The sequence below is a fragment of the Macaca nemestrina genome, chromosome 15, assembly GCF_043159975.1.
Source record: "Macaca nemestrina isolate mMacNem1 chromosome 15, mMacNem.hap1, whole genome shotgun sequence".
Classification (NCBI taxonomy): Eukaryota; Metazoa; Chordata; class Mammalia; order Primates; family Cercopithecidae; genus Macaca; species Macaca nemestrina.
The window spans coordinates 15,535,709-15,551,121 of NC_092139.1; the positions used below are offsets into that span (position 1 = coordinate 15,535,709).

General features: G+C 43.7%; 1 protein-coding gene across 1 annotated transcript in view; it reads left to right on the forward strand.

Moving 5' to 3' along the window:
* The window catches only part of LOC105470736 (zinc finger NFX1-type containing 1), a 33,563-nt gene that overhangs the window by 3,430 nt on the left and 14,720 nt on the right, over positions 1–15,413 (forward strand). Inside the window, 6 exon segments of the mRNA XM_071079160.1 lie at positions 3,405–3,536; positions 3,539–5,212; positions 8,473–8,604; positions 9,859–10,007; positions 11,470–11,619; positions 14,645–14,759. Coding sequence (XP_070935261.1) covers positions 3,405–3,536; positions 3,539–5,212; positions 8,473–8,604; positions 9,859–10,007; positions 11,470–11,619; positions 14,645–14,759 — 2,352 coding nt within the window.

Below are 15,413 nucleotides of genomic sequence, written 5' to 3' on the forward strand. Positions count from 1 at the left end.
ATTACAGGCACCTGCCACCATGCCCGGCTAATTTTTGTATTGTTAGTAGAGACAGGGTTTCACCATGTTGGACCAGGATGGTCTCAAACTCCTAACCTCAGGTGATCCCACCCGCCTCGGCCTCCCAAAGTACTAGCATTACAGGAGTGAGCCACCGCGCCCGGCCTTGAAATTTATTTTTTAAATTTGATGACAATTTAATAAAATTTAGTAATTTAATAATGTCTTATTTAACCCAGTATAACCAAAATATTATCATTTGATTGTAATAATTGACTATAGTTTATTATCATACTTTAATAATTCACATATATTTATTTCCCTCAAATACTCATTTTAAGATACTATCAACATAAAAATTTTTAATGTAATGCTTAACAGTCTTTGGTACTAGCCTTCAAAATCTCCTGTGTGTTTTACACGTCTTAATTCAAAGTAGTTACATTTCACAAACATAGCAGCCACATGTGGCTAATGGCTTTGTATTGGATAGTGCAGATCATGAATCCTAGTCACCAAAGCTAAATTAGTTCCAAGAGCATCACTCTACTAAAGGAATTACTCTGCTTGCTCAACACTTTCTAAAACTGAACAACCAAATGGATTCCTGTTTTTCCGGAAGTTTGCAATGTGTTTTCCAAAGAGTTTTAGTTGTGCAACAAGTGAGGAAGAACTATGGGCTCTTATGAGCTATGTGAATGGTTTGTTTTTTTGTTTTGAGACAGGGTCTTGCTCTGTTGCCCGGGCTGGATTGCCATGGCACAATCTTGGCTTATTGCAGCCCCGACCTCCTGGGCTCAAGCAGTCATTCCACCTCAGCCTCCCAAATAGCTGGGACCACAGGCATGCACCATCACATGTGGCTCATTTTTGTGTTTTTAGTAGAGACAGAGTTTCTCCATGTTGCCCAGGCTGGTCTGAAACTCCTGAGCTCAAGCTATCTGCCTGCCTTAGCCTCCCAAAGTGCTGGGATTACAGGCATGAGCCACCACACCCAGCCATGAATGCTAAAAGAATAAATGATACGATTTTCCATTCTTCCACGACATAGCGTCTTCTAATCAGATAAAAATATTAAAAGTAGTACTTTCTTCTGATTTTAGGGGTAGTTTGAAAAGTAAATATGTGAGTAACAATTGTACAAATTTAGGGTTCAATTGTAGATCATTTATATTTTACTGAATATTCCTTTATGTTGTCACATTAAAATCTCAGCCGGGCATGGTGGCTCACACCTGTAATCCCAGCACTTTGGGAGGCCAAGGCAGGCGGATCATGAGGTCAGGAGATTGAGACCATCCAGGCTAACACAGTGAAACCCAATCTCTACTAAAAATACAAAAAATTAGCCGGGTGTGGTGGCGGGTGCCTGTAGTCCCAGCTACTTGGGAGGCTGAGGTAGGAGAATGGTGTGAACCTGGGAGGCGGAGGTTGTAGTGAGCCGAGATCGTGCCACTGGACTCCAGCCTGGGTGACAGAGCCAGACTCCCTGTCAAAAAAAAAAAAAAAAATTTTAAAAAAAAAATTCTCTACAAAATGCAAAACAAGGGAAAGTGTACATAAATGGATTTAGTATCTGATGTCAGGAAATGGTATAATCATCTCAAATATAACATGCATTTAGAGCTTTTATAACTTTTTAATCAAATCATTGTATACAGTCATATTTTATTTGTTTTTAAAATCTCCGTGTCATTCTGCTAAGTTAGGTCAGCCCCTGAATCAGTTTTAGCAAAAAGGAAAGTGAAAAAAACTGGACTTGGGTATGCTGGGCTTCCTGTATAAGGGTTGGTCATTGGTAAGTACTATGAGGGTGAAGTTCATGCTACAGAAAGGAGGAAAACTTGAGTTTCATTTTTCAGTTTCTTTCACAGTCCGTTAGCTCAAAAACATCTTAGTAAAGGAAACCCCACCTTTCTCTTTCCCATTCAAAGTGCATTTGCTGATGCTGGACAGCATTCAGGTAGTACTTCCCTTTGTAATATTATTTCACTTGATGTCTCTGTTGGCTGTGATAATTGTTTAGTGGTAGAACCAGTGGCCCCCTTAGAATCAATAGGATATTCCCAATTACTGCTACTAGTAATAACTAACATTTATTGAGAGTTTTTAATGTGTCCAGTACTATACTAAGCACTTTATAAACATTTAATCTTTATAAAAACCCGGCCAGGCACGGTGGCTTATGCCAGTAATCCCAGCACTTCCAGCCCTTTGGGAGGCTGAGGTGGGTGGATCACAATGTCAGGAGTTCAAGACCAGCCTGGCCAAGATAGTGAAACCCCATCTCTACTAAAAATATAAAAATTAGGCCGGGCGCGGTGGCTCAAGCCTGTAATCCCAGCACTTTGGGAGGCCGAGACGGGCGGATCACGAGGTCAGGAGATCGAGACCATCCTGGCGAACACGGTGAAACCCCGTCTCTACTAAAAAAAATACAAAAAACTAGCCGGGCAAGGTGGCGGGCGCCTGTAGTCCCAGCTACACAGGAGGCTGAGGCAGGAGAATGGCGTAAACCCGGGAGGCGGAGCTTGCAGTGAGCCGAGATCACGCCACTGCACTCCAACCTGGGAGGCAGAGGTTGCAGTGAGCCGAGATCACGCCACTGCACTCCAGCCTGGGAGACAGAGCGAGACTCCGTCTAAAAAAAAAAAAAAAAAAACGCAGAAACTGAGACTTAGAGAAATTATACAACTTGGCGAAGGTTATATAGTAAGGAAGTGGCCAGGCCAAGGTTTGAACCAAGTCAGTTTGGCCTCTAAACTCATGTTCTGAGTGTTATTTGGTACTGGGGTGAGATTAGAAGCAATGAGACATACTGTATGTATTTATTTTCTTTTTTTTTTTTTTGAGGCGGAGTCTTGCTCTGTCACCCAGGCTGGAGTGCAGTGGCGCAATCTCAGCTTACTGCAAGCTCTGCCTCCCAGGTTCACGCTGTTCTCCTGCCTCAGCCTCCCGAGTAGCTGGGACTATAGGCGCCTGCCACCACGCCCAGCTAATTTTTTTGTATTTTTAGTAGAAACGGGGTTTCACCATGTTAGCCAGGATGGTCTCGATCCCCTGACCTCGTGATCCACCCGCGTCAGCCTCCCAAAGTGCTGGGATTACAGGCGTGAGCCACTGCACCCGGCCTATGTATTTATTTTCTAACACATATCAGATACTCAACAAATGTTTATTCCTTTTCCCTTTTGCATCTTTTGGAAAAATAATATTTTCCTAACCTCTACAGCAACAATAATTGTCTTTCATTTATCATATGACTTGGTAGAAACCATTTTTCTCATCATATAAAACCTGAGCTCTTCAGTTATTTTGGAAAATGAAAACATGTTCGTTGTTGTTCTATTGGGTTTCCAACAGAACTTGGTTCTTGTGGTTACTCAGTATTTCATTGTGTTTAGGCCCTATGGATGGAGAGTTACCACCAAGAGCTAGAAATCAGGCCAGTAACCCACCAGCCAGTGCTCTCCGAGGAGGAGTCAGCCATCCTGGAAGGCATCCTAGGGCCAACAACCATCCTGCTGCTTACTGGCAGAGGAAGAGAGATTTAGGGCCATGGGCAGGAACCCACATCAAGGAAGAAGAAACCAGGAGGGGCATGCCAGTGACGAAGCTAGAGACCAAAGACATGATCAGGAGAATGACACCAGGTGGAGAAATGGCAACCAGGAGTGTAGGAACCGCAGACCACCATGGTCCAATGACAACTTCCAGCAGTGGCGGACTCCCCACCAGAAGCCTACAGAACAACCACAGCAGGCGAAGAAACTGGGCTACAAGTTCTTAGAAAGTCTTCTGCAGAAAGACCCTTCTGAGGTGGTCATCACACTTGCCACAAGTTTAGGGCTGAAAGAGCTCCTTTCTCATTCTTCCATGAAATCTAACTTCCTTGAGCTCATATGCCAGGTTCTTCGGAAGGCTTGCAGCTCCAAAATGGATCGTCAGAGTGTTCTCCACGTACTGGGCATATTGAAAAACTCCAAATTTCTCAAAGTCTGCCTGCCTGCTTATGTGGTAGGGATGATCACTGAACCCATCCCTGACATCCGAAACCAGTATCCAGAGCACATAAGCAACATCATCTCCCTCCTCCAGGACCTTGTAAGTGTCTTCCCTGCCAGCTCTGTGCAGGAAACTTCCATGCTGGTTTCCCTCCTACCAACCTCTCTTAATGCTCTGAGAGCCTCTGGTGTTGACATAGAAGAGGAGACAGAGAAGAACCTGGAAAAGGTACAGACTATCATTGAACATCTGCAGGAAAAGAGGCGAGAGGGCACTTTGAGAGTGGATACTTACACTCTAGTGCAGCCTGAGGCAGAAGACCATGTTGAGAGCTACCGAACCATGCCCGTTTACCCTACCTACAATGAAGTGCACTTGGATGAGAGGCCCTTCCTTCGCCCCAATATCATTTCTGGAAAATATGACAGCACTGCTATCTATCTGGATACCCATTTCCGGCTCCTGCGAGAAGATTTCGTCAGACCTTTACGGGAAGGCATTTTGGAACTTCTCCAAAGCTTTGAAGACCAGGGCCTGAGAAAGAGAAAGTTTGATGACATCCGAATCTACTTTGACACCAGGATTATCACCCCCATGTGTTCATCATCAGGCATAGTCTACAAGGTGCAGTTTGACACAAAACCACTGAAGTTTGTTCGCTGGCAGAATTCCAAACGATTGCTCTATGGGTCTTTGGTATGCATGTCCAAGGACAACTTTGAGACATTTCTTTTTGCCACCGTATCTAACAGGGAGCAGGAAGATCTCTGTCGAGGAATTGTCCAGCTCTGCTTCAATGAGCAGAGCCAACAGCTGCTAGCAGAAGTCCAGCCCTCTGACTCTTTCCTCATGGTGGAGACAACTGCATACTTTGAGGCTTACAGGCATGTCCTGGAAGGACTCCAGGAGGTCCAGGAAGAAGATGTCCCTTTTCAGAGGAATATCGTGGAGTGTGACTCTCATGTGAAGGAGCCAAGGTACTTGCTAATGGGGGGCAGATATGACTTTACCCCCTTAATAGAGAATCCCTCAGCCACTGGGGAATTTCTAAGAAATGTCGAGGGCTTGAGACATCCCAGAATTAATGTCTTAGATCCTAGCCAGTGGCCCTCAAAAGAAGCCCTGAAGCTGGATGACTCCCAGATGGAAGCCTTGCAGTTTGCTCTCACAAGGGAACTGGCTATTATTCAAGGACCTCCTGGAACAGGTAAGACAAAATGTTTCAGAGTACATAAGGTCTGCTTTGTAAGATAAGCAAGGGACAGAGCCTTGACTCTAGATTTCTAGAATGTCTTCTTATTTACTTATTTATTTTATTTTCCAACTTTTATTTCAGGTTTAGGGGTACCTGTGCAGGTTTGTTACATGTGTAAATTGTGTGTTGCAGAAGTTTGGTGTACAGATTATTTTGTCATCCAGGTAATGAGTATAGCACCTGATAGGTAGTTTTTTGTTGTTGTTGTTTTTGGAGACAGAGTCTCACTCTGTCACCCAGGCTGGCGTGCAGTGGCACGATTCCGGCTCACTGCAACCTCCGCCTCCTGGGTTCAAGCAGTTCTCCTGCCTCAGCCTCCTGAGTAGCTGGGATTACAGGCGTGCGCCACCACGCCCAGCTAATTTTGTATTTTTAGTAGAGACGGGGTTTCACCATGTTAGCCAGGCTGATCTTGAACTCCCGACCTCAGGTAATCCACCCACTTTGGTCTCCCAAAGTGCTGAGATTACAGGTGTGAGCCACTGCACTGAGCTCTTGATAGGTAGTTTTTAGATCCTCACCCTCCTCCCACCCTACCCTGAAGTAGGCCCTGGTGCCTGTTCCCTTCTTTGTGTCCATGTGTACTCAATGTTTAGCTCCCACTTATGAGTGAGAACATGTGGTATTTAGTTTTGTGTTCCTTAATTAATTTGCTTAGGATAATGGCCTCCAACTCCATCCACTTTGCTGCAAAGGACATGATTTTGTTCTTTTTCATAGCTGCATAGTATTCATGGTATATATATGCCACATTTTCTTTAATCAGTCCACCATTGTTGGGCATCTAGGTTGAGTCTATATCTTTGCTATTGTGAATAGTGCTACGATGAACATGCATATGCATGTGTCTTTATGGGAGAATGATTTATATTCCTTCCCGTTATTACCCAATATTGGGACTGCTACGTCAAATGGCATTTCTGTTTTAAGTTGCTTGAGAAATCTCCAAACTGCTTTCCACAGTGGCTGCGCTAATGTACATTCCCACCAGCAGTGTATAAACTTTCCCTTTTCTCTGCAACCTCGCCAGCATCTGTTATTTTTTGACTTTTTATAGTAGCCATTCTGACTAGTGTGAGATGGTATCTCATTGTGGTTTTGATTTGCATTTCTCTAATAATTAATGATGTTGATGTTGAGCATTTTTTTCTTATGCTTGTTGGCCATGTGTATGTCTTCTTTTGAGTTGTGTCTGTTCATGTCCTTTGCTCATTTTTTAATGGGGTTATTTAATTCCAGATATTAGACCTTAGATGGATGCAGAGTTTGCAAATATTTTCTCTCATTCTGTAGCTTGTCTGTTTATTCTGTTGATAGTTTCTTTTGCTGTGCAGAAGCTCTTTAGTTTAATTAGGTACCACTTGTCCATTTTTGGTTTTGTTGCAATAGAATGTCTAGTTAATAACATTCCTCCCGAAATGGGCATAAAAATTGTTTATAAAGTAGCTGGTTATAGGGATTTTCCAATAGGAACCCATCATCATGCATAGTAATAGATACAGGACTGCTAGAGGTCAAATGTAGTGAGATGTGTGATCTCTGCTTTATATAATTGGTTCTATTTTATATTAAAGTAAATAGTATCAAATATATAATAGCACTATGTGTGAAGCAACATTTTGCTTGCTTTACATATGTTAACTAATTGCATCCTCACAACCTTGTGAAATAGAAACCATTACTAAAACCATTATACAGTTGGCTGGGTGCGGTGGCTCACGCCTGTAATCTCAGCACTTTGGGATGCCGAGGCAGGTGGATCACAAGGTCAGAAGATCGAGACCATCCTGGCTGACACAGTGAAACCCCATCTCTACTAAAAATATAAAAAATTAGCCGGGCCAGGTGGCGGGCGCCTGTAGTCCCAGCTACTCGGGAGGCTAAGGCAGGAGAATGAGGCAGGAGATTTTTGAGGACAGTGTCTACCTTACCAGCCTGACACAATGTGAGAATTTAGCAGGCGAGGCATGGTGGCTCACGCCTGTGATCCCAGCACTTTGGGAGGCCGAAGCGGGCAGATCACAGGGTCAAGAGATCAAGACCATCCTGGCCAACATTGTGAAACCCTGTCTCTACTAAAAATACAAAAATTAGCTGGGCATGGTGGCACGCGCCTGTAGTCCCAGCTACTTGAAAGTCTGAGGCAGGAGAATCGCTTGAGCCCAGGAGGCAGAGGTTGTGGTGAGCCAAGATCACACCATTGCACTCCAACCTGGGCAACAAGAGTGAAACTCCATCTCAAAAAAAAAAAAAAAAAAAAAAAGAATGCAGCAGTTTTTAGTCTAATTAATTAATGAATGGCTATTTACTAATGAGCCTGTAACTCATTCCAATGTTGATTTCTACAAGTTTTCCCCTCCCATCACAAAAGCAAATCTACCATGTATATAAAAAGTATTTCTAAAGAATTTGCTGCAAGATTGGAAACAACATATATGTCATCAATAGAAAACTGACTAAAACTACCTTACAGCTGTAAAAAGAAAACGGGGGACGGGACGAGATTCTCCTGTGTATTGATAGAGAACAACCTTTTTCAAGATACGTTAAGTGGCCGGTCACAGTGGCTCAATCCTGTAATCCCAGCACTTTGGGAGGCCGAGACAGGCGGATCACGAGGTCAGGAGATCGAGACCATCCTGGCTAACACGGTGAAACCCCGTCTCTACTAAAAAATATAAAAAACTAGCTTGGCAAGGTGGCGGGCGCCTGTAGTCCCAGCTACTCGGGAGGCTGAGGCAGGAGAATGGCGTGAACCCGGGAGGCGGAGCTTGTAGTAAGCTGAGATCTGGCCACTGCGCTCCAGCCTGGGCGACAGAGCGAGACTCCGTCTCAAAAAAAAAAAAAAAAAAAAAGATAGTTAAGTGAAAAAAAATCAAGATGTAGAACGGTGAAAATAGTCTGTTACTATTACTATTTTAAGGAGAAAAGGGGAAGGCTAGAAAAAGAATATACATTTGTATTTGTTTGTATATACATGGATATACTACCACTGTAAAGTTACAAAAGAAACTGGTAACATTGGTTGCTTCCACCCAGAGAACTGGGTGACAGAGTGCAAGAGGGACTTTTCACAATATACCATGTATGCTTCTTAGATTTTAAACTATCTTAATGTATTAAATTAAAAAAACAAGATTTTGCTCTAAGTAATTAATTACTTTATTTAGAAAATATCTAAATTATTAAATTCCTTTTTCCTTATTTTCTAGGCAAAACCTATGTGGGTCTAAAAATTGTTCAGGCCCTCCTAACCAACGAGTCTGTTTGGCAAATTAGCCTCCAGAAGTTCCCCATCTTGGTTGTGTGTTATACTAATCATGCTTTGGACCAGTTTCTGGAAGGTAATATTTATAGGCAAATTTGCTCTCTATCAAGATGTTGATGATTGAACCATCAGCAACCCAGTAGCTTTCTATTGCTCTTCGAACAAAGTTGACAGTCCTTATCATCACTTACATGGCCGTTTGTGATCTGTCCCAGCTGGACTGTGAACCACAGCTCCTACTTCTTAACCTTGTTCTCCCTAACTCCAGCAACACTGGTTATCTTCAGTTCCTTGAAAGCCTCTACGTCCTCCATTGGCCCATGCCATCCTCGTGCCTGGAATAGTTTTTCCCTCTCCATCTTGAGCTTATTCAACCTGGCTGGCCCTACTCATTCTTCTAGTCCCACTTTAAATCTCTCTTCTCAGGTGGACTTTTCTGTAGCCCTGAAGTGAAGTCTCTTTTGCATTTTTTATTTTTTTATAATCTATTTTATGTATCTCTACCCTAGATGAGGATTGGTCCTTTTCTTGCTGTATTCACATATCCTGGCACATATTAGGCACTCAAAAACTACTAAGTAACATTAATGGATGAATGAATATGCTTTTCCTGTATTTTTCATTCTTCTATACTGCCCTTTCACCTAGATAAATCTTTATTCTTAGAGTCTGAATTTAAATATTAGATTCTTAAGAATAGATCCCTACGCCACCCAGACTAGGTGATGTCCCCTGCTACCAGTACTCACTACATTTATTGCTGTCGTATTGATTATTTAATGAGTAACTTCTTGCCAGAGACAAAGAAATGATAACAAATCAGAAACTGGGCCTGTTTTTCTACTGCTATATCTTCAGAACTTGGCACATGCCTAGAACATACGAACAATCAGTAAATCTGCAGAGTGAAAAATATGTAACATCTCCTGGATGCTTGCTTTGTGCTGGACCCTAGCTAGGAGCTTTAAAGATTTTCTTTCATGTATCCAGACTGTAGCCCTATGTGGGAGATGTTGCCATCTCTAAATCACAGACAGAGAAACTGAGACTCAAGTAACTTGCCCCAGGTTACACAGCAATAAGTGGTAGAGCTAAGAGTTAGATCCCTAGTTGTATGATTGCAGAACTTGTACTCTTTAAGCGCTATACTTTACTGCTCTGCAGGTCACATCTTCTCGGGGACCTTCTCACTCATTAATGGGGTAAATTTCCTTTAAGCACAAGTGTGTTCTCTAAGGAACCAGACTAGATCCCAAATACACACAGCTCTCACCTGAGAGAACCTAGCATAGCTCCTTTCAACTCTGCCGTGCTCCACTTTGCTCCACAGGCATCTACAAGTGTCAGAAGACCAGCATTGTGCGGGTGGGTGGAAGGAGCAACAGTGAAATCCTGAAGCAGTTCACCCTAAGGGAGCTGAGGAACAAGCGGGAATTCCGCCGCAACCTCCCCATGCACCTCCGAAGGGCCTACATGAGTGTAAGTCCCAGCTCTGAAATATCTGAGGTAACGAGGGACCTAAACAAGATAGCAGTGGCTTTCTGCGTAGGCAGCCCAGGGTAGATGTAGAGGCTCCTCAAAGCTCTGGAGGACCCAGGTTCCTTTCAGCATTGTATTCTGCTAATCCTTTGGTATGACCTTTGCCTTCGCAATCCAAGATGGAGAAAAGACAAGGACACACTGCCCATCCCACCCTCCCTTAAGGCTCCTTCCCCCATACCACCCACAGCACCTCTGTGTAGAGCCAACTGACCAGGGAAATGTCATCTTTTAGCTGGGTAGCAATGTCCCCAATCAAAATCTGGATTCTTATTACTAAGGAAAAGAGAGAGAACAGATATTGTGAAGCTTGAAGTCTCTGCCACAGTATTCTTGGCCTGTTTGTTTTTCTGTTGTGTAGGTTGAGAATCTCAAATCAGAAAATCCAAAACCAAAACTTTCTGAATGCCAACATTATTTTTTTTCTTTTTTCTTTTTTTTTTTTTTTTTTTGAGACAGGGTCTTGCCCAGTTGCCCAGGCTGGAGTGCAGTGGCACAGTCTCAGCTCACTGCAACCTCCACCTCCTGGGTTCAAGTCATTCTGTTGCCTCAGCCTCCTGAGTAGCTGGGATTACAGGCACCTGCCATCACACCTGTCTAATTTTTGTATTGTTAGTAGAGACAGGATTTCACTATGTTGGCCAGGTTGGTCTCGAACTCCTGACGTCAGGTGATCTGCCCGCCTCAGCCTCCCAAAGTGCTGGGATTACAGGTGTGAGCCACTGCGCCCTGCCCAACATTATTTCACATTTTGGATTTTCAGATTTGGGATGCTCAACCAGTAGGTATAAATGCAAATATTCCAAAATCTGAAACACTTCTAGTCCCAAGAATTTTGGATAAGGGATATTCAACCTGCATTCCTTGTTTTCTTTTTTTACTGATTGGTAGGAATCTTTCAGAGATTTTGGTGTTTTTTTTTTTTTTTTTTTTTTTTTTTTGAGACGGAGTCTCACTCTGTCACCTAGGCTGGAGTGCAGTGGCACCATCTCAGCTCACTGCAACCTCTACCTCCCGGGTTCAAGCAATTCTTGTGCCTCAGCCTCCCAAGTAACTGGGATTACAGGTACTCACCACTACGCCCGGCTAATTTTTGCATTTTTAGTAGAGACGGTGTTTTGCCATGTTGGCCAGGCTGGTCTTGAACTCCAGACTGCAAGTGATCCACCTGCCTCAGCCTCCCAAAGTGCTGGGATTACAGGCATGAGCCACCACGCCCGGCCGATACTAGTTCTTTGGTTTCAAGACCACAATAATGTGCCTTGGGAAATCGGTTTGTTGACCAGTCTATTTATTCTCCCTCCTTACTGTCCTGTCTTAGCTTTGTTTTCCCTCAAGGTGAGGACTGAGTTTGGGGGATGATGATATTTCCTCATCATTTCTTTCCCTCTCTTCTTGGCAGATCATGACACAGATGAAGGAGTCAGAGCAAGAGCTTCATGAAGGAGCCAAGACCCTGGAGTGCACCATGCGCGGTGTCCTACGGGAACAGTACCTGCAGAAGTACATCTCACCTCAGCACTGGGAAAGTCTCATGAATGGACCAGTGCAGGTAGGGGTCATCCTGGGGGACACAAATATGTCTCTGGCCTCAGTACTTTGAGGTAGCCTCCAGGAGAATCATCAGTCCAAAACTTTAGCTGTTTGATAATCTGATGCTGCCACAATGTGCAAAGTTACCTTTTGTGATGAGAGGCAGCTGAATATGCTGGTCAGGAACAAAACTCTGGAACCAGCCTGCTGGGTTTTAATCTGGGCTTGGCTCTGGACAAGTTACTTAATTTCCTGTGGCTGTTTCCTCTTTTATAAAATGGGGATAATAATAAGCATTAAGTTGAACCATATGAAATTGCCAATATCTATAATATTGATTTGCAAAAAGGCAATTTCTTACAGATATTTGTTCTTACAGGATTGTTATTTAGATGAGCAAGGTAGTATTTGTAAACTTATTAATTTAGTAACTGTACTATGTGTTTGTTAAATGAACAAAATCATAACCAGAGGCAAACTAGCACAGATAGAGAACTTGGGAGTTGATAGATATAGTCATGCAGACTGACTATGTGACTTGGGCTCATGTGATCCTCAGTGATCAAACATGGATGATAATAATGCCTGCCTTCAAAAGATATTGTAAGAAATAACTGAGACAGTCTGTGTAATGTGGCGGGCCAGGAACCCAGTGAAATGGTAGCTTTATTATCATTAGGTTGCTGATTTATAGGATTACAAATCCAAAAGCTTACAGAGGTCATTCAGGTCTTACAAATAAGTGAAGCAATCTAGATTTGAAATATTAAGAAGCAGAGAGGGCCGGGCGCGGTGGCTCAAGCCTGTAATCCCAGCACTTTGGGAGGCCGAGATGGGCGGATCACGAGGTCAGGAGATCGAGACCATCCTGGCTAACACGGTGAAACCCCGTCTCTACTAAGAAATACAAAAAATAGCCGGGTGAGGTGGCAGCGCCTGTAGTCCCAGCTACTCGGGAGGCTGAGGCCGGAGAATGGCGTGAACCCGGGAGGCGGAGCTTGCAGTGAGCTGAGATCCGGCCACTGCACTCCAGCCTGGGCTACAGAGCGAGACTCCGTCTCAAAAAAAAAAAAAAAAGAAGCAGAGAGGACTGTGGCAAACTGGAACAGATGTGGTAGCAACCCAGCTCCAGCCATTTGTTGCCATAGCTCCTGATTTTGTCAAAATAGGCTGGAAAATTTTTTTAATTCTCTTTTTTTTTCTTCCCCCAAGACAGAATCTCACTCTCTCACCCCGGGCTGGAGTGCAATGGTGCAATCTTGGCTCACTACAACCTCCGCCTCCTGGTTTCAAGCGATTCTCTTGCCTCGGCCTCTTGAGTAGCTAGGATTACAGGCACCTGCCATCATGCCTGGCTAATTTTTGTAGAGACTGGGTTTCACCACGTTGGCCAGGCTGGTCTTGAACTTCTGACCTCAGGTGACCCACCCACCTCGGCCTTCCAAAGTGCTGGGATTATAGGCATGAGCCACCGTGCCCAGCCCTTTGATTTTTAAAATTCTATGCAAGTCATGTTAAATGTTCCAGTTGTCCAAGGAGATGCCAGTTTGCAGCCTATGAACTGTTTTTTTGTTTTGTTTTGTTTTGTTTTGTTTTTTAGCGATATAATGTTTCTTTTTTTTTTTAACTTATATTCAGTGGTACATGTGCAGGTTTGTTACATAGGTAAACTTGTGTCATGGCAGTTTGTTGTACGTCACCTAGATACTAAGCCTAGTACTCATCAGTTATTTTTCCTGCTCCCTTCCCTCCTCCCACCCTCCACCCTTCGATAGGCCCCAGTGTGTTGATCCGCTCTATGCGACCATGTGTTCTCATCATTTAACTCCCACTTATAAGTGAGAACATGGCAGTATTTGGTTTTCTGTTCTTGTGTTAGTTTGCTAAAGATAATGCCCTCAAACTCCATTCATGTCCTTGCAAAGGACATGATCTCATTCTTTTTTTATGGCTGCATAGTATTCCATGGTGTATATGTACCACGTTTTCTTTATCCAGTCCTTTATTGATGGGCATTTAGGTTGATTCGATGTCTTTGCTGTTGTGAATAGTACAGCCTATAAACTTTAAGGGAATTACTTTTGATTCTTTTTTCTTTTGAGATAGGGTCTTGAGCCCAGGCTGGAGGGCAGTGGCATAATCATAGCTCACTGCGGCCTCGGCCTCCTGGGCTCAAGCAGTCCTCCCACCTCAGCCTCCTGAGTAACTGGGATTATATGCACATGCCATCACACCCAGCTTTTTAAAGAGAGTCTTGCTTTGTCACTCAGGCCGGAGTGTAGTGGCACAATCTCCACTCACTGCAACCTCTGCCTCCCGGGTTCAAGCAGTTCTCCTGCCTCAACCTCCTGAGTAGATGGGACTACAGGCATGCACCACTATGCCTGGCTAATTTTTGTATTTTTTTTTTTTTTTTTGAGACGGGGTCTCACTCTGTCCCTCAGGCTGGAGTGCAATGGCGGGATCTCGGCTCACTGCAAGCTCCGCCTCCCGAGTTCACGTCATTCTCCTGCCTCAGCCTCCTGAGTAGCTGGGACTACAGGCGCCCGCCACCGTGCCCAGCTAATGTTTCTTTTGTATTTTTAGTAGAGACGGAGTTTCACTGTGGTCTCGATCTCCTGACCTTGTGATCCGCCCTTCTCGGCCTCCCAAAGTGCTGGGATTACAGGCATGAGCCACCGCGCCCAGCCTAATTTTTGAATTTTTAATAGAAACGGGGTTTCTCCATGTTGGCCAGGCTGGTCTCCAACTCCTGACCTCAGGTGATCTGCCTTGCCTCGGCCTCCCAAAGTGTTGGGATTACAGGCGCAAGCCACCACGCCCAGTCTTTTTTTTTTTTTTTTTAAGACATGGGGTCTCACCATATTGCCCAGGCTGGTCTTGAATTTCTGGGCTCAGGCAGTCCTCCTGCCTTGGCCTTCCAAATTGCTGGGATTAGAGGCATGAGCTACCATGCCCCAATCTGCTTTTGATTCTTTGAGGAGACCCTGCCTTCACATTGGTTGTCATAGAATCCTCACAAATGATCTTTCTTCTTTCCTTAGGATAGTGAATGGATTTGCTTCCAGCACTGGAAGCATTCCATGATGCTGGAGTGGCTAGGTCTTGGTGTCGGTTCTTTCACCCAAAGTGTTTCTCCAGCAGGACCTGAGAATACAGGTAAGAAGTGCATGTCTTACTAGAATCAAATCTTAAGGTAGAATATAGTAAATACCAGAACAGGGAGACTTAAAAATAATTCCCAGAATAAATAAAGAGCTATAAGTCAGTCAGAGAAAGACAAATAGCTTAAAATAAGGAAAAGAGAAAATACTTTTTTTTTTTTTTTTTGAGATGGAGTTTCACTCTTGTTGCTCAGACTGGAGTGCAATGGCGCGATCTCGGCTCACCGCAACCTCTGCCTCCTGAGTTCAAGTGATTCTCCTCTCCTGCCTCAGCCTCCCAAGTAGCTGGGATTACAGGCATGTGCCACCACGCCCAGTTAATGAGATAAAAGATTTCTAACAGGCACATCACAAAATAGGAAATCTTACTGTTCAATAGATATATGAAAAGTACTCATTAAAAACTAGAGGAATTAAAACCACAATGAGATACTATTACATACGCGTCAGTTTGGCAACAATTAAAGTTTGATATAACCCCATGTTGATGAGAATTTGAAGCAATGGAAACTCTGTGCACTGCTGCTGGGGATATTTAAATTTATATAACCACTTTATCATACCAGAAAATCAGAACTCAAATGTTCATCAACATTTCTTCAATGGATGGATCAATTAAGTCAACTCAGATAGTGAAATACTGTACAGC